At 37.8% G+C, this 20,496-nt stretch overlaps 1 protein-coding gene across 1 annotated transcript in view; it reads right to left on the bottom strand.

Annotated features, from left to right (window-relative positions):
• LOC104497566 (collagen type IV alpha-3-binding protein-like) overlaps positions 1-20,496 on the bottom strand; it is a gene marked incomplete at both ends in the record, with an annotated part of 48,593 nt that overhangs the window by 26,617 nt on the left and 1,480 nt on the right. Inside the window, one exon of the mRNA XM_010140833.1 lies at positions 4,168-4,284. Within this exon, the coding sequence (XP_010139135.1) occupies positions 4,168-4,284 (117 nt within the window). The remainder of the gene's footprint in view (positions 1-4,167; positions 4,285-20,496) is intronic.

The raw sequence follows: 20,496 nt of genomic DNA on the forward strand, positions 1-20,496 counted from the left end.
GACTTAAACCAGTTTTTCAGCTTGATAAACACAAGATTTTGAAATTCCAAGACTTAAAACACTGTCAATTTATTTTGCCGAATTGACACCAAGTCAGCAATGAGCACATGCAGAATCAATGTGGAAAAAATTAACACCATGATGGAACAAAATGGGATGAAACTAAGCTGATGCAGAGCTTCTCATGAAACACTCACTTCTAAACAATTTCTTAGCAACTTTTCAACTCAACTGTCAGACTAACATTACAAGAAATCATTATCTGGATCTCAGGAGTTCAAGTTAATTTGCTCAAAATAAGTTTAATTATCCAGATGGTTCTCACAGCAAACAGCAATTCACCCCACTTACCTATACCTTTGGGAAGTAATGCAAGTTTGAAAGTTAACACATCGACTCTACCAGAGCAGAGGGTAATGTTTCTACACCAGAGACATGTGGAAACCTAGTCTGGTCTTGAGATCTTCAGCAATACACACTGCCATAGATACATATAAGCAAAGGTCATCAGTCATCCTTAGACCTGACCGTCTCTTAGGGTAGAAGAACAGAAAAGCTTCCCAAACAAAACGATTCTCTGATACACACCCTTACAACCAGGTATTTTAGATAAATATCTGCTCAGTACCTTTAATGAAACAATTGAAGAAAGGACTTCTGGTTAACTACATTCTCATTTGCCTCACTGATGGTCTTATCACTGTTCTAGACCTTTCCCTCCTCCAGTTCAGGGAGATTAATATGCATTTTAGAAGCTGTACTTGAAACTTTCCATCTAGTAAGCATTCAGGAACCTCAGTACAAAATAAAAAAGGCTAATGCAATGATAAAGGGCAGCAAATTCTAACAGTTTTTATGCTTGAACATTGGATGTTTTACATTTCTTGGCTACCAGCTACTAATTGGTCCTGCTACACAGAAAGTTATGTTTAAGTCTATTCATACTTAAGCTTAATACAAAATTCATTTTAAACCAGTGTTTTTTCTGTGTGGAGCACAATGAAACACAGTCATGAAGTTTCAGTCCACCTTTCAAACTCTAAACAACCTTGTGACATGCTACAGTAAGTCTCACAAACATACTTTTGTTAGCAAACAGCTTAGGCAGCCTACCAGAACCACCTACCCACTCACTAAGCAACAAAGAGCTTTAAAAACAAACAAAAAAACTACTTTATATAGCTGTAGACTAATGTTAATAAAAATGACTGCTTAGTAAAGAATTTCCTCTCAATTTTATTCAAATTATTATGTGACAATTCAAGAACCCAGTTCTCATATAAAACCAATTTCTTCTGTAACAACTTGTCACAGAAGTTTTGCTTGAGTTTTGGTATCTTGACCAGGAAAGTGCCTTCAGAAAACTTAAGAATAAACAGACAAAAACCCGCACTTTTCAGTGAAATGGGATATTTTGCCTCATAAAACCAGTTTCTCCTATGTTCAATGAACTGTTTGGATATAAAACTTCTGCAAGAACTGAAGAAAATTAAAGGATCACTGAAAAGTTACTTAAAACTAAGGAAGTGCTGTTTATACAAATTCAAATGGAAAATAGCATTAACTTTCAGACTCCAAGAAGTTCTAATCTTCAGATCCCATCAATATAACTAAGAAACAGAACATTTTTCCTTCAAAGCTGCATGTAAATTATAGAATATAGCACTAACCCTTCGATTTGAAAAACATAAAAACAAGACACTTGGAAACACATTCTTTAAGAAACATTAACCACTGAATTAGGATATTTCTGTTTTATCAAACACAGCACTTTTTCAAGGCTTCTGGTGGTAAGATTCCCATGTATCTTAGTAGGAAAGACAAACTCCACACCTCAACACCCATCACACAAAACTGCAACTGTATTATGAAGACAACAGAATATTTCACTAGAAAAAAATGCTAGTAACTCATGACTTTCCAAGACTTAGCTATTTTTAAAAGGCTGCATCACCTTTTGTCGGTTTTTTTGCCTTGTCTTCACTACAGTATTTAGTTGCATACCACATAGAGAATGCTTTTAAATAATGTATTGCTTTAATATATTAAATGGTTTGACAGTTTATTTAGAAGTGGGGTGCCATAATATTTCCCCGAAAAAAACCTGCTACTTGTCTTGAATTCTACTCAGTAGAATTAAAAGGAGTATGCAAGAAACTGAAAAACAACAAATAGCCACGACAAACTACAAACTACATGACTGCAAACTACACATACTGAAAAAGCCATTAGATTCACAACAGTCAAGTCCAGTGTAATTATATTAGGACAGCAAGATGCAAACTGAACTACTTCTTGTCAGTTCAGCATATACAGAAAGAATTTCATTTCCACTTCCTTCTTGTAGATATACTTTTCTTCAGTTTATGTAACATACCAGAATGCTTGACTCACTCTCTTTTAGCAATGAGCAGAAAGATACTGTTAACTAAAAAATTAAAAAAACCCCACTCATTACCCCTATCCTGATAGTAACTCTGAGTAAATACTGAAAAGATTGCATAGCGGAATTACCCAAGAAATCTCTCAATTCCTCTCCTCGAAACATGAAAACAGAGATATGATACAATTTTTTTCTTAAAGAACCACCAATTTCTTCCAAAAGTATGAAATATTAAACTGTCCAAATCAAAATGAGTATTAAGAGAAGCCTTTTTTCTTGAAGTGGAAAACCTGCATAATGAGCCAGGCTTCTTCACAAAGCGAGGTCACTTTTGGAATGCTAGAACTCATGTGCCCCAACACTCATCAACAATCTGAAAAGTAGGTTGAATAAGATGACTTAAGTTTACCAGTAATATGAGACAGAAAAAGAAAAGCAAACAGCTTTTCTGGGGGGGCTAGGCAGTAATGCAGGAGCTGAAAATTCAGTGTTAATAAACTGAATTTTCTGCATGGTAGTATGCTATGACTCAGCCTGTGTTTCAGCTCATCTGGACTTCAGCTTAAGTTCTGCGTTGGTAAACCTAGTCTGACTTTCAGCACAGGGTTAAGTCCCATGCCCCCGCAACCTCATACCTGTAAAGTTCCATGCCTGTAAAACAGTTTTTGAAATGCCAGCTCTATGGAGGTGGAATCTACCAACTTGTTTAGTGTATCCTCTTCAGGCATTTCTCTCAAGTATTGCAATAGTAACAAATTGCAGTATTTTTATATCAAGAATACACCATAATTTACTTAGTATTTTTTCCACTAGGCTACAGAAAAGAATCTTGGTTTTGCAGCTCAATTTTGTATGTTGTAATGTTACCTCTGTATCAAAGCGGAAGCAAAATGCCAAGCTATAATGAACTAATACTCTAACAGATGATATTTTACAGAGGACCATTACCAAAAGGCAGCACTTTAAATTTAAGAGCGTGTACTGCTTATTGTAAGAATTGCCCAATAAAAGATGGAGCCTAATTACAGAAACAATACTTGAAGAAGCTCAAGGTAAAAATACAAACCTACAGGAATACAAATTAAAATAGATATCTAAGTATCTCTTGTATAACTTAGATGCAGAAGTTGCATTGTGCCAGGTATTGCAGTTAAACTCAACATGTTGGGGCAGTGCCTATCTTACACATGAAAACATGATGGCTGTTTTGCATGCTGTGTACTTTAAAAATATCTGACCTCTAAGTCCTTTAGGTAAAATGAAAACAACTGAGCTCACTGGAAGACATAAGGAATATATCAGAAGAGCGGAATTAAAATGCTGATTAAGATCTTAAGGTCTTAAAAAAAACAAGGAGACAAAACCCTGTAATCAAATACAGTACAAGCAGACAAATGATGAGAGGAGCCCAAAACCAGAATGATAACCTAGGAGAACTCTAAGACTCAAGTTTAGTATCTAGGGCAGATAAGAAACAATCATCAGTGGAAGAGGATGGACAAACCCATTAAAAACCTCATTCAAACATGAAAGCTTTTCCTTTTTCAAGCTAGAGAGTTCAAGAAAGCTTCACAGTTGTCAGCTCTCAGTTGTTTCAGCTCTGACCCATGAAGAACAAGCAAATCAATTCCTCTGAAACATATTTAACACACAGCTTCAATCTTGCAGCTTTCACCTGTCATAAATACTTTGAATACTCTGATGACTGTAAAGAGAAACTTGTAACTCTCAATAACCACGAGATCTACTGAAGGAGTGAGAAATGAAATCAGAAAAAAGCATACCTTGTGTTGTTCTATTGCATCTACCCACTGTTGTCTGTGGTCTGAGTCCTGAGCTCGGAGGTACCAAACACTATCGTTTACACTAATATCAAATCTGCATTCGTCAAAGTCATGGGGCTGTAACAAAAAAAAGTGTAAGAGTAGCTATAGTTAGAAACATGATCAACAAACACACAGTATTTTGACACTCCAAAACACTGTAATTAGGAAACCTGGTCTATATTGTCTTTAATTCATCCTAAATTCTGAATTTCATTTTACATAGCTCAAATCATGACCATACACTCTCATAATGAAAAAGGCCAGTCTTCTGAAATAGAAAAGCCTGTTTAATACAGTCTTATCATAATAAAATTGTCACTAAAAAGTTGCACATCAACACTGACCAAAACTTCACACTTTTTTTTTTTTTTTTTACATTTCCAAGTAGGAATAAAAGGTTATTGCCAGCAGTACTGATTTTAGATGTAAGGAATACATACATTGTAGCAAAACAAACCACAACAGAATCACAAAAAGCAGACTACAGCAAAATGACAAGGAAATGAGGGAAGTAAAGGAAACTACTTTCACCATGTATGACAGAATTGTCAGATAATTGAGAGCCACATGCAGTTCTTCCCAGTATTACCACTTAAATGCACCTAACTTTCAGTTCACACGCCTTTAACACTAAAAAGCTTTTACCAGCATTACAATGAAGCTGGCAAGGAAACTACAGGGAAACTAAACAACAATCTAATCCGCCCAGTGCCTGACTCTGTCAAGTAAAGCTACTCCTTAGCAAACATCCAATTGAGCACAACCTTCCCTCACCTTTGAAAACTACTCTTAAAAGGAACATAACACAGGTATAGGTGAATAGCTTTAATTTGAAAAAAAAATAAAAGTTATACATGCAAATAACCAAAGGAAGCTAACAGGCTCTAAGGTTAAGGCATATACCGATTCCAGGTGCTAAAGACAGGCTACACATGCTAGCAGTATTTACAAAATAAGAACCACTCTTCAAATACATTCATCTTGCAGACAATAAAAGCACTGTGGATCACCTGTTAAACACTCCACAAAAGAAAACTTGGAAGCAAGCATCATTTGTTGTCATGCACAACAGCCCAACATCAGTCAGAATTATTATCAGAGGGTCTGGAAATTAGAAGCTACTTATTCATAATAAAGAATCTTTCTCGATTAAATATGCTAAGGAGGAATAAAAGCACAAGAGAAGCCCAACTGCCAAATAAAAAATGAGCTAGTAAGAGTTTAACAGAAGTACATGAAGCTTCACTTTTTATTTTTTAAGAACTTCACGTTATTTGGTTAAGCATCTGAACCTGTTCAATTTAAAGAAATTTAAACTTTCCACAGAAAAAAACCTGGCAACTGACAAAACTGCCACTCAAATCAAACCACTGCAGCTGCTAATTAACACCTGACATTTCAACTTAATTGAAATAACTTATCAAAACTAGTTTTGTACTCTGATTTGTTTTTACTGAACCGCAGAACATGGGAGTGTAAGCAGGGACACGTGGTGGGTTGACCTTGGCTGGATTTCAGGTGCCCACCAAAGCTGCTTTATCATTCCCCTCCTCAGCTGGACAGGGCAGAGAAAGTATAAAATGAAAGGGTCATGGGTCAAGACAAGGGACAGGGAGAGATCACTCACCAGTTACTGTCACAGGCAAAACAGAAGACTTGTCTTCAGGAAATTAATTTAATTTATTGCCAGTCTAAATCAGAGTAGAGCAATGAGAAAAAAGAACAAAATTAAAGGCACCTCCCCCCCTGCTTCTTCCCGGGCTCAACCTCACTCCTGATTTTTACTTCCTCCTGCCCTCAAGGAGCAGAGAGGGACACAGAATGGAGGTTACATCAGTCCATCACATTATCTCTGCCTCTTTCCTCCTCACACTCTTCCCCACTCCAGCGTAGGGTCCCTCTCACGGGAGACTGACCTTCACGAATTTCTCCAGCATGGGTCCTTCACAAGGGCCGCAGTTCTTCAGGAACTGCTCCAGCATAGGTGCCTTCCATGGCATTCAGTCCTTCAGGAACAGACTGCTCCTCTGTGGATTATCATGGGCTCCAGAGGGCCAACCTGCTTCACCACAGTCTTCATCATGTGCTGCAGGGGAACCTCTGCTCCAGCACCTCCTCCCGCTCCTTATTCACTGACCTTGGTCTCTGCAGGGTTGTTTCTATCAGATTCTCACTCCTCTCTGCAGAGGCTCTTCTGCAGCAGTTTTTACCTTTAAACTGAAGCACTACACTGTGGCTGGCGGGCTTGACCTTGGCCCGCAGTGAGTCCCTCCTGGAGCCAGCTGGCGTTTGCTCTATCAGATACAGGAGATTCTCATGGGATGTCACCACCACAGCCCGCCTGCTACCAATATCTTGCCATGCAAACCCAATACCAGACATTAAGTCTTCTAGTCCAGGTTCCTTTTTGTCAAACTGCATTTGATACGTCATTATTATGTATAGACATGATAAAGACATTTATCTGCTTGAAGGTAACAAACCTGCCATGTCAATGTGTCAGGCTTATATGCCTGTTTCCAGCCACCCATCTGCCAGGCCCTCCTTCAGCGGTGAGGGACAGGCATCTAGAGCAGTGGAAGATGGTCCTACAGAATTCACCCAAGTGTACAGGTATTAGCTAACACAGCTTTTCCTGCCATGACAGCACTCCTCTGCTTGATCTGTCTGTCTGTCTCTCTCTCTGAAGCCCTTTGGGAGGCGTGAAAAGCAATTACATGCCATGCAGTTAAAAAGACTTGCCAAAACTCATCTTAAAAGCCTACAGTACTATTGATTCCACATTTCCAGACACAACTTACTCCAGTGCACAGCCATCCTTGCTTTCTGCCCTCCTCTACTCTAAACATCTAATGTGATTTAAGACCATCACCTCCCTGACCTTCTCAAAGGCAGGTTCATGTACTCCCTTTCTTTACATAGCAACTTTTAATATATTTTCAAACCTGTGTCTCATTGCTAAGACAGGGAATGGAAATATTTTCCTTGAGGTCTAGCTAAAACCTTTAAATGCTTTTATGGGCTGTTCACTGCATGCACACTTCCGCACTACCTACAGTTGAGAGCCTAGGCCATCAGAAATTCTAGGGTTAAACTCAGCTCGGTGAGTTCCAAGTTGCAAAACAGCCAGCTGATCATGAGGCCTTGTTAGACAAGTTGATTAAAGAAATATTCACCAACAAGGCTAAATACTGCTTCACAAGAAAGTTAGACGGGTGATACATGATTTGTTCAACAGACACATATTACCTATTTACTATCTCACAGTACTTAAGTGTTTATTTTCCATATTTTTCACAACTAAAATCTGACCCATTATTTCCTCCTGCTTTTCCTTCGGGTTTTTTTGAAGATATGCTCCACCATAAGAACCCTGAATTAACTGGACATGAAAGACAAGTTGTCTAATACATATTTTACCAAGAGCAAATAAACCACCTGAATCACATGTGACCTGTTCTTTTCTTAACAAAAAAATCAAGTTGTCAATTAATCCTTTTCTCAGTAAGGAATGCCTTCACATTTCACCTTCATTGCCAACTTCGCAGACCTCAGTATCATCTGTTACATGCTCCTCCCCACTAAGCTATGGACAAACTTCCTTAGTTTCCCTCTGGCTATAAATGCTTTTATTGTTTTCTGAAACTGCATGTAGCAGAGACCATAAAGTCTTACTCACCACTTCTTGGGTCTGTCCTTTATTCTTCTAACATCCTCCTCAGACTAATTTGACCTTCACCTACACTTGCTGGAAGTTTTTCCATTTCTCTTCCCTTCACTTTTTTCCTGTAGATCTCAATTTATTTCACTTAGATTTTTTTTTCCCTGAAGTTCACTGCTTCTAGCCTAGTGTTCGCTCTCCTCCTTGTGCTCAAAAGCAATTACAAAATTGTATAGTTCGTAACCAGCTGCCTGACATAACACTGGAGGATAAAGTGGGATTTTCATCTGTAACAAGCTAAGGACTTGTACTGAGGCCAGGATATGTCCCACTACCCTTTCACAACCAAGATAAGGCAAGAAAAAGTTTTAATCATGAGGGAAGCAGGAAGCATTATCTACCCTCAAGACCTAAAGCACACTGGAGAACTTTGGGTGCCTTTTCCTAACAATCCCATGCTGCAACAGCATCAAGCAGAATACATACATAAATTGAGAGGGCATGCGGAAAAAAACGCAGACTGATTGGTGCTCTGTGAATTGAAGCACCCGAAACCCTTCATAGCATTTTCAAAGGTGCATTGGGCAGACTTTAAGAGCCTGTGGAAGAGGGAGCCTGTGTGCGCGCCAAAGGCTCCTTCTAGAGCCAGCACCTCAAAAAAACCCCCAAACCCAAAACATTGAATCATAATTCCAAGCAAGAATATGCTGCAAGAAATAGACCTCCAGCATCCCCCTATGTGTATGCCACCTAAGCTTTCTTGTGAGGCACCTGCAGAGAATTCTGCTGAAATAAAGGCAATCGCAAGTATTCAAGTGCCCCAGATCTTTCTGTATAAAACCAATTCATACATGCTCTTAAATTCTAAAGAAACAAGAGTAGTTTACATGGCTACAGTTAATGAGGAAATCTGCAGCTAGCTCAGGTCTCAGAAGTCATAGCTGACAGCCACAAAATCCTTCCTGCTATACAGCTCTCAAGCCAGAAGTACCTGTGAAACAAGCTTCTGAGAACTATCTGCTTGAAAAATACTGGTTCAACTGCTTAAGGCAAATCACACAGGCAAGCTTAAGTGTTTTTATATACTTCATAACCTTCAAGTGTACTCCACTTGAAGCGGGGGGGAGGGCGGGGGGAAGGGGAGGGCGAGCAGGGAATCAATACTTGAACAAAGAAACTTTTGCTTGCTGTCTTAGTACTCTAAACAGTATTTCTTCTTTTCCCTGCAGAGGGAAGCCAGGGCAGTTCACAGCAGATCCCACTCAAGTATGCACAGCACAACTATTAAACTGTGCTTGTGCTACTATTCCCACTGCAAAACTACAGTGAACTTACTTCAAAATTTTGAAGTTTTTTCATATTAAGAAAATCCCAGTCAGTGCACTAGGACACAAGACAAACAATAGAGGCCTACCAAAAATAAGAATTACCTTTCTTTAGTTCTCTCTCAGATGCAAACATCACTAGCATAAATGCAACAAAGACTGCTGTCCAGCCTAGCTACACTGTTCACAGTTACTAGCTAAACAATATCATATACTGCTATAAAGATAACAGCAACTTACAAACACAGTGTTATACATTGTAATAACATATATTAACTGAGTGAAGACAGGCATTGTACTCACCTAATTCAGCAGTACAAAGCTATTAATCCCTGAAGCTTTGACAGTTTTTTGCGATGCAAATAAGTTTTTTATGCATGATTGAGAAAAATTTAGTATAGCTGCACACTGATTCTGTCCATAGCTAAGTGCGAAAACCCATTCAGTTGCTGAATACAACTCCTGAATTTCTAAATTCTAGTCATATTTGAGACAGCTTTCATAAGACCTCTCACATCAATAGCCACCATCCTGCTAGAACACCACATTATTTACTTTTACATGAACAGGGTTTTCAAGCCATAAAATCAGTTACCTTTCAATCATTATCAAAGACTTAAGTAATAGCTTTAAGCTACATCATGAAACCTGATGTTCCCCCCCACACACTTCCAAGTGCAGCTCAAAGCAAGTTAACAGAATTTCTAATTCTTTTTTCCGTATAAGCTTGCGCATTGTGTCAGTCAAAAGGTATTTAACTGAAAATTGAGAAAATTAATAACAGAATACCACTTTGCAACTCTGATGTCTATCTGCAAGCATCTTCACGTTCACAAGCCTGAAAGATCTTTTAAAGATAGCAGTCTCCATCAATCTCAACTTAAATACATGTTATAAAGGTGGACATAAGAAGTTATACCCTGGAAAATGAGATGTAAGCAAGGCTATCATAACCAATGTTTGCCAGCTCAACAGGGCTGAATACGTAATTTTTTCCCCATGTAAACAGCGTCACTGTCCTACAGTGCAAAGTGTGATTTATCCACTTGTCTGTGGATTAATTTTTTCCACCCTCCCCACGGAATTCAGGAAATAACGTCCCTTCTACGTCATTCTGGAACTTGCAGAAATCCTCTAGTTACACAGTACCTGAACAAACTACCACATCCTCCAAAAAAGGAGGCAATGTTCAGAGTAGTGGCCACTTAACAAAATCTACCAATCTGCCTATATGTTCTCATATATAATTCAATAGGTTCTGGACATATTTACTCAACTTGCCAAAGACCCCTCTACCCTCTCTAGTTTCCAAGAGGAAATCCAGAAGATTATTTCAGGACAAGAGGCACAGGCTGTTACCAGAATATGCTAAATTGCACCTATAATATGGTAGTACTTTTGAAAGAAACAGGAGTTCAAAAGCGGACTGTGTTCACACGTAAGCAAGGAAAACTTCTTAGAACACGGTGCAGCAAACTGGACAAAGGATGTGTATTTGGTAACTTCAGCAGCAATGGTCAAAAACACTATCACATGTTAAACAGAGAGAAGGCGTAACATCTCATATGATGAGCTATAGAAGTATGATGCTGAGGACCTTAAAAAGTGGGTTATCTGATGCAACAGAAAAAGGGGAAGCCAGTGAAAGCAATGTAATGTAACTGTTAACAAGATTTAAAAAAACCTCTTTACCATTTTCAGTAAGCAGCATGTATCAATATAAGACATTGTATTTATTGAGAAGTGATGCTAACAAAGTATGTATTTCAACTGCGGGAGCAACAAAAAGAAGAACCTGTCTGATGCTAGGAAGGAAAAATTATATAAAGATTTCTATATATACTTACGTTGAGGTGCTAACAAAAACCCCAAAGACAGAAAGTTTACTTTAAGATTTGTGCTTTATGAATGAAATAATTAATTTTAAAAGTACAAATGAAAACTGCGTTTCAGCTCCTAAGTAAAAGTAGCTTAGAATTGGCAAAGGCTGTGATTATTCAGCTAGAAAAAAAAAGTGAAAAAACCTCAGCCAGCTTTCAAAAAGTTCACATCTTAAAATTTTTCTAAATCATTTAATCTATGACAGATTCAAACTGTAGAGGAATTATGTCCCTGCCCTACAAAACTTAACATGCTGAAAAATTGCTAACTTATGAAAAAACAGTGAACAGAAAAGATAGTAAAACGAAGTACCACAGAGATGATTCTAAATTTGTATTCTATATTGCGAACAGTACTTAAAATCCTCAATGGAAAAAAAATCTGTCAATCAGCTAAATAAAAACATGCTTTACCTATGAATACTATGCTTAGTAAGAAATTTACCAGACAAGATAGGTCTAAAAACATGGTCTTTTGTGCCATATTAAATACTAAGGAGAAGTATTTAGTCAAGCTAGCATATTTCTTCCTGGAGTCATTTTTCAGAATACAGCTATTCTTCCTTGACATCATTTCCACTGAATGAGCACCATCACCGTATTCCCCTTGAGCAATTTCTTCCCCTTCCAAAGTTTGAGTATGCACAGCAAAATTCTCCCTCTGCTTGGGAACAATCCTTGTCCCTTCTTGTTCTTACAAATATGTACAACGATCACAAGCTATGTATATAATGACTCTCTAAATTAATGCAGTAGCTTGATCCTGGCTTGCTAACAGAACCCCGTTCAGCTGCTCTCACTCTTCCTCCTCAGCTTTACAGTGGGAGAAAATGAGATGAAAAGCTCATGGGTCAAGATAAAGACAGGGTGATCACTTTCCTACTTCCACCATAAGCAAAACAGACTCAACTTGCTGAAAATTAAATTTATCATCAGTTAAGAGTTGGATGGTGAGAAACAAAGACAAAACTAAAAAAACAGGGACAGCAGGGTGGGAAATGAGGGCCACCTCTGCTGCTCTTTCCCCATACTCTACTCCTGCTCCAGCATGGATCTTGGCTACAGTCCTTCAGGACAAACCTGCTCCATCATGAGCTTTCCACAGGCTGCAGCTCCCTTCAGGGCATACCCAGCTGTTATGGTAGGGTCCTCCACAGGCTCCAGGGAAATGCCTGCTGTGGAGTGCTCTCCTCCACAGGCTACCAGGGATCTCTGCCTCTCCTCCCCACTCTTGCTCTCACCTTGCTGGTTACAGGGCTGTTTTTCACACTTTTTCCTCATTCTTCTCCTTCTTGCAGCCACTCAGCTGTACTTTTTCCCTTTAACTCTGTTTATATCAAGGTGCCACCAGAGTGGCTGAGGGGCTCATGTGTGCCCTGCAATGGTTCCCCTGGAGCTGGCTGGAACAGGCCATATTAGGGCAACCTGGCCTCTCCTCACAGAGGTGACCCATCAGCCTGCACCCTTGCTATGTATACCCAGTACAATTACAAAAGTCCATCAAGATCTTTTGTCTCTGTGAAATATTTTTGAAGACACTTGGATTCAGAAATATAAACATTAGTTACTAAATAAAGTCAGTACTTTAATTTTGCAAGGTTTTTTTAAATATATTAACTAACAGATTTAACTCTCAAGGTGAACCAACTTAAAGAAAGTACTATACTTTTTTTAGAATACATTTGATTTAAAAAGTATTGCAAATGCAAGAGGTGTTGCAAGTTCTAATCAATTTTATTTGTAAAACTTCCCCACCCCAAAATCAAAATCCAAAAACCTGGAGAATTCGGGTCTGCCAAAATTCACAACACGAAATTCTAGTTTTCCTTTCTGAATTCCAGAAACCAGGCAAAACCTAACAGAAACATTTGACTAGGATGTCTTGCCTTTCCTTGCTGTTCTCAAGCAGTAAGAACCCAGGTTTTAGTTATATTAGCTGTCTGTAAGTTGTTTTTTGGGTTTTTTTTGTTTTTTTTTTTTTTACAGGATTTAGGAAAAACCCTATTGCAAACTAGCATGTAAACAAGCCAGCTTCATGCCTACCAAAACAGTGATGATTCTTTCAGCTGGCTAAACATGGGACATCTAATTGTTTGCTCATTACTACATCAAAAAGAAAACTCTCATAGTGACACATTTACGCACGTAGAAAAATCTTACCAAGAAAACAGGCTTAAAACATAAAAGCCTATTAGATGTTTTTACATTCTTTGCTACCCAGATATTCCAGTTCAGGTCTTAGGTTAGGATATTTGCCTTTCAAAACGTCTTTCAAAGCTGCTTTTTCTTTTAAATAATAGTCTTATCTTTCCAAAATGCAGCTAAAATAGATGCCCACTGCACCCATTAAAGCAGAAGCATGTTAAACAGAATTTAATACTAGATTCTTAGCATGCTATGCAAACTTTAAAATTAGCTTTGTTTAATCCATTGCAAAGCAGCTTTCTCATCAGAGAATCACCTTTTTAAGACTGGAAGTAGCATATATTTTATGTGTTACTTTAGCAACATTTAAAATTTGAAACCTATAGTTCTCAAGGACAAACCTGGTCAATCTGATTTTCTCCTCACCCAGTTGAGTCCAGATGTGGAAGTGATCATACAGAAGTAATTTTCAGATTTTTGTGGGGAATCAACTATCCTATAGTCTTAAGAGTATCCAGTTTGTTAATGAATACTATACTCAAATATTTTCCCTGTTAATATTGTGCAACTACTATGTAGTATTGAGTCATGCTGTATTGGTTTATATGTAAAGACTCCCCTGACACATGCTACTCCCAACTGCCTACTGAAAGACCAATGACTTGTAATAGCAACATCTGGAGTACAACAAATGTGCACTCAATATATCAGTTAAACTTTGATCAAAGACATGGAATGGCACTGTGTCACTAGAAGAAATGAGGGCAAGAACCAAAATAGTTGTAAAACAGCATGTGCACACAGCCATTGTCTAAGGTGATCTACTAGCGACTATATAAGAGCTCGAGGGATTAGTGATGGGGTATTAACAGATTTAGACACCATGAGAAATCAGGTATAACTAATGGGCCTGTCCTGTTTGAACACAGTCTGAAGAATCCTAAACTTTTACCAAAGTTGTAACAAATTGGGTATCCATTAGGAGCAAAATGGTTGCATTATCCACCATGCAACAGCCACTGGAGAGGAGTAAAAAAAAAAAAAAATCAGAATTATACCACTGGGAAAAACATCAGCTTAGAATTGATTTGAAATCACCAAGTTAATCTCATTAGGTATCCCATCACACACAGCAATAAGCTAGAGTTATTAATCAGGCAGGAAGCAAGGCAACTTTGTGTCAACTTCAGAGAATGCAGAAACATCATGCCTGGCTTTTTTTGTAGTTTGTTTTTATAGGACAGTCAAACATAGGAGCAGGAGTAACAGGTATATCTTTGCACCCCTACAAATAGTGATTTTATGTTGATTAGCTTTGTTGCATCTCATACTATGTACTGCAGAGCGCTATGGAAAACCCAAAAGCTGCTTAGTACAAGATGGTTTACATGCTATACAGCAGCAACTGTACAAATGGTTTTCACAAGAAAACCATAAGGCAACAGTCAAAGAAGATGCTCTACCCTACAAGTAAAAGCCATGCGTTGCAACACTACACTGAGCTGGAAGAGACCCTGGACTTAGACTTATGGTGATGGGAATCCAAAGTTTCCATCCTGTGAAAGCAGTGAAGCTGTAACTAAAGCAGAGGCCTGCCGTACCTGTGACAACGGCACATTGAGACTTAAGATAAGCATGGTTTGAATCCAAACATAAGCAACTTAATACAGTACAACTGCATAAGCATTTCCATAAATGCAGTACTAGCATTACCAGCAGCTGACCTTACGCTAACTATGCAAGGCCCCGGTCCTCATCTGTATGGCTCATTATCAAATCGTTATGAAAACTGGCTCGGTGAACTAGACCTTGGTGCCAGGTATCTCTTGTTATAATGCACAATTTAAGCATGAGATAACAAACGTCTTGAAAACATGGACACAGACTAAAAGCAGAGACCCCAAACCCAAAACCAGCTCATTAACAGTCAGTGAAAAAGTGCAGCCTCTAGAGCTGGGAAGGCTATCTGGTCTAAATAGCAGCTGCTGCACAAGGGAAAACAAACCCAAAACCACAAACAGCTGAGCAACAGGGCAAAGCACCTGCTGCAGCCTGGGAAAGTAACATCTCTCCAGCATCACAGCACAAATAGTCCAAGACTAGAGGCCTCAATCCATTTACAAAAAATGATTATCCAAAATCCTAAACTGGGGGGTGGCAGAAGATGTCTACTTCAATTCTGTCCCTGTCCTGTCACCCACCTCCCACCACCCCTTACTGAAGAGGTCTTCTGTCAGGTTACCTTGACCTCAGCAAATAAGACTATCCAGAACAAAGCTATATGCAAGTGGCTACATGGTACTGGATACTTACAGCTAATTTAGAATATAAGTCAGATACAAGACTGACTGCTTTGAATACATCATGAGAATGTGTGTAAGAACTAATGTACTGACAATTAGCAATATGGAAGAACCAATTATAAGCATAAGGCACGTTGTTAATGAATGTCAGCCTAAAAGCTTTCATTCTGAAATACAAAATTGATCTGTCAGTTTAAACTCTTCCATTACAGCTATCTCTTATTACTTGATATATTCATATAATTATGTTTGTGTACACACATATCTATATATGTATATATTTAGTTGTAAAAGAGCTTAAAAAGAGAGCTTAAGAAAAAAAGCGACTTTTCTCCTTAAAGGAGAGCAACTTAAAAAGCTTTAATAATACATTAGATTACAAGAATTAAAAATATATTTAAGAATATACTAGACACAATGCAATCTGGGTTAAGAGACATAGGGTAGCAAATTCTGTCCTAACTGGTCCTCTTAACTGAGGAATTATGGACTTCGGTCAAGTGGAAATACACACCAAACAGACTTAAAAAGTGGTCAGAATATTTGATCTAATCCACACCTAGAATTCATGAGGGCCACAGCAAAAGCAGCAACTGAAGTGTATGCTCAAAGAAGGAGGCAAAAAGATGAACTGCGAGAAGCAGAAACAACACTAGAGTAGAAGAACTATTCTAAGTGTATGAACAGAAGCAAAAGGCTGGTAAGTTAGCAACTTTAGGAGGCAGCAGAACAGGTGACGGCCTGGTGTAGCTGCATATTAGTAGATAAAGAAGAGTATTCTGATCTTTTTATTTAGCATTCTAGGAATGCGTATCAGAAAGAGAGGTCTGGTATTGTACAACTGAACACTATTGTATTGTACAAAATCCTGAATAGAGATGTCAATGTCATTAATGGCCATCACAAGACAGATCAGATAATCAACAGCAGGTTGCCAGCCTGGACTGTTGAGCAGCACTACAGCCCGGAGGAAGGCAACATGGGAACCAAATGTATCCAGGAACAAAAAATTCAACTATGAATCAATCTTATGAAGATGCATATAAATTCAGATTGAGCAAAAATAAGGACAGCAAATAACACAGAAAAATTTGGAGATGTATAAAATCATAGCTTTAACATCAAATGCAAACACTGGAATTATTTAAGGCTTGGTATAGCATCTTTTAGACATGCTCCACAGCAATAAAATCCTTCAATATGAACCACAGGCAGGAATTATGATGCTGAAATGGATGTAAAATCGTAAACACTGTTAAAACTCAACTAATTCTCTTAATAAAAAAGTCAAGTTGGAGAATGATATTCTAACTGACGATAAAAGTTGACAGAACTACTGTTGGATTATAGCCCTAATTTCAAACGTGTTGTTACACAGGATTACATTCAAGTACTAAAGCTAAATTCTTCAGCAATATTATGTAATCCTAAAATATCTGGTTAATACACATTACTGATTCCCCTCCCCATCTTAATCATAATGGAATTCTCTATTATAATACAAAGAAGAGAATCACCTGAGCTGCTCTGGATGTGTATTTTTCCACTTCTGTCTTCATTTTCTCAATACATTCTAAGGAATAAATCTCCCATTTTTGCACCCTGCCTTTTGCTTGTCGAGGATATTAGCACTCTATAGCACTTTGATAAATATGGGGCAACATTCTGACATTCTTACTTTGAACATCAGCTCCTCCACCGATGGTTCAGATAACTCAAAGACATATATAAATTTGTACAGAGGATGTGAATGCTAAAAATAATTGTCCAGGATGATCCTACATTCCAAGCAGCTTCTGCCTGCTGCACCAGAACTGGCCCAGTATCATTGTCTCCTAGGCATCAAGTAACTTTCTCTCCCTCAATCTCCTGTTGGCCTTTGGAACTCTCCTCTCCAGAATACAATCACCATATAAGTAATATGAGTAAATTCACCTATGAGTAAGCATTTGTGACCACACTTACCTCCAATTAGAACATCCATTCAGATTTCTCTCCCATTTAGCCAAGATTTTCCACCAGTCTGGATTTACCTGCTTGAGTATTTAATGTACACACCAAAGTCTAAAGGTACTAATTGCCACGTGTCTTAAATAAACCCCTATCTAGTTAGGGCTTGTATTCTATGTCTTAGTTTACTCAGGTCATCTTTTTTGTAGCACTTAAGGCTGAGTAAGCACTTTATCAAATTACAGAAAATGAATTATTTAATTAAATGCTCATTAGTTCATACTAAAACAGATTGTTTCCCTACCTCAGACAGTTGGAAACAGTATTTTTGCATGCAATTAGCAATTATTACAAATTTACTGCTAGAGTATTTCTGCCCAAGGCATGGATTTAGAGCTTAGCTTTTTTAATATGAGCTTTCACCAACTAAAAGCTACCAGTTCCCATTTCACCTAACTAGAAACAGACTGAATCAAACAGGCAAAAGATGCAATTCCGTAATCTTTCTTTTTTCTCAAGCCAGTCTGTTAGCAAGATCAAAGTTTGGAGCAGTAGCTAGAAAAAAGCAAATCCAAAGTTTATCCACATTAGTCCTCCAAATGGGTCTACTTCTACACACCATCATTCCAGCTACTTCTGAAATAGTTACATCTCAATTGTATATAATTTAAAAGCAATCTGACAACATACTGTTAATGTCAAGGTAAGTTTTTGAAAATCTATTTTGCAAACCCTGATTTTTCATGCTATAAGTGTTTTAAACAATACTACTAAGAATACTTGTCTAGCTCTGACATCTCCTTCGATTTAAAATGCACATCTTTATTCTAAAACTTAAATATTTGTAGAGTATAAAGTTTCTTTAAAGAAAGCTCTCCTAAGAAGCTTCTGTATCTGTTTAAATTGACAAATACATGAAGCATCCTCCGAAAATCTGTCAATCTATTTTTAAAAATATGTCTGTACTTCCTCTCACAAGTGTCCAATTATTAATATAAAATATCATTACTGCCTTCATTAAACAATAGTGCTTTCCAATTACTGTTTCTGCAAAAAGACATCTTGTTTACTGAAAATCTCTCCATTATGCAAACTGAATGTATTGTTCGATCCTAGTCCACACATTTCCACAGAACTGTATAAATGGCTCTTTATAACACACTAAAAAGAAACTGTTTTTAAAAAAACCCTAATAACCAATTGCATGCTTCCATTTAAGATTACACAAGTATGCAACATCACAGTATAACCAAAACCAAGGAAAAGCTTTACAGTTATTGCATCTTGTTTAACCTACTAAATTAGAAATCAAGGAAGTTTTTCTACATCAGTAATATATACAGAGAGAAAGATTAAGTTTAACCACTGGATTAAAACAATGGCAAGTGTGAATCATAACTGCAAAAAAGCTGAAGATTAAGTTGGAACATAAGCTTTCAGAACTCTTCCTGTTTAGGTAGTCACCTCTAGCGACAAAAAATAAAGTTTACACATGGCTGAACTTAAGCATTCTTAAAATTTATCAAGCATGCTATTTCTCTAAGCATTTTTCAAGATCCTCTGTATGGATACCTGCAGAAGAACTATCCTGACCAGCCAAATGCTTTCTGGAAAAATCCTAGAACTCACGAGATAAATACTTCTTTGTTAAGAATTTGTAAACAGGTTTGAAAATCTATTAATATAAATTACCGCCAGGATTAAATTAGTGCTGGCCTTTTTGCTGGACTGCCTGAAGTGAAAGGAGCACAACAGCTGACCTTGAGTGATCCCTTCCAGTTTAAGTTATTCTATGCTTACCACATTATTCTTGATATATCGTGCTGTGGCTGTATGAGTTACTGCAAGTCACTCTGTTCAAAAGCAGTGATGGCACTATCGGAACAGATGGAGTGATCAAGGCAGAGACCGTGCAAGCCTTAAGACCAGTTTCCCTGGAAGCTGGGACTTCCAACTCTACATGTTTCTGCTTGCTCTTTTAATGACAGACCCTAGTCATTTCCAACTACAAAGCCGAATCCCCCAGATCCACCACTACAGGACTGCCATCAACATCCACACCTAATTGTATACACGGAAGTCCCCAGTGAAAGTTTGACTTCATGAATCAAAGAACTACAAAGCTATATAGTAAAGAAAGGAATCTTTAATAAACATCATCTGGCATTGACAACGAACTAGAGCAGTAATTTAGGATGTCCGGGCTAGATTAATATAACAAAGCTTAAATCCATGTATACATGAACTTTTTATAACACCCATAATTTCTTCCAAGCCCTTTCCATTGCATAGCAGAACTTGTAACTTCAGTTCAAGCCTCCAACCTGTTATAAACCAATTAAACACCTTCAAGGCATTTCCCCATATCTGACTAAAAGCAACTCAGTTAGCAGCATGTATTGACTTAATTTACACAGCCAGTTCTTGACAGTTTATTTTTTTATATAATTCAGTGATTAAACGTCATCCCCTAGTCCAGAAAATACCAGCTCTTTTCAGTCCCGGTGGTTGATATAGCAAGTAGACCAACCAGACCCCATCTTTTTTATTCAATTAAAGACTGTTGTCATTGGAACTTACCTGTTTTGGAAGGATGACATTACAATTCTACACCTGAAATACCTGAAGAAGCTTTTTTAACAAGCTAATTTAACAAGTCTTCCTCTCATTAAAAAGGGAAGAGACAAATGTCTTATAAAATATCCCTGTAGAATTATCTTTCAATCTCTGCCCATTGCGATAGGAATGATAAAACAAGAGAAGTGACTGCAGCTTTCTGAATCCAACATTCACATGTCAATATTATGACTTACTGGGCTGATCTTCATTGCTGAAAGTACAGTAAGACTCCCCAGTGATGGCAGATTTCCAAATTTACGCGTATACATCAAAAAAATGTAGACATGCTATACTACCAGTAGCATTAACGCACACAGAAAACCATTACATTCCACATTGACTCAGGCATGCATACCTAATCTGAGTGCATAAAAGAAAGCTTCATGAAAATCCAACCACTCTTT

Source organism: Buceros rhinoceros, unplaced genomic scaffold (assembly GCF_000710305.1).
Source record: "Buceros rhinoceros silvestris isolate BGI_N320 unplaced genomic scaffold, ASM71030v1 scaffold31137, whole genome shotgun sequence".
NCBI classification, from domain to species: Eukaryota; Metazoa; Chordata; class Aves; order Bucerotiformes; family Bucerotidae; genus Buceros; species Buceros rhinoceros.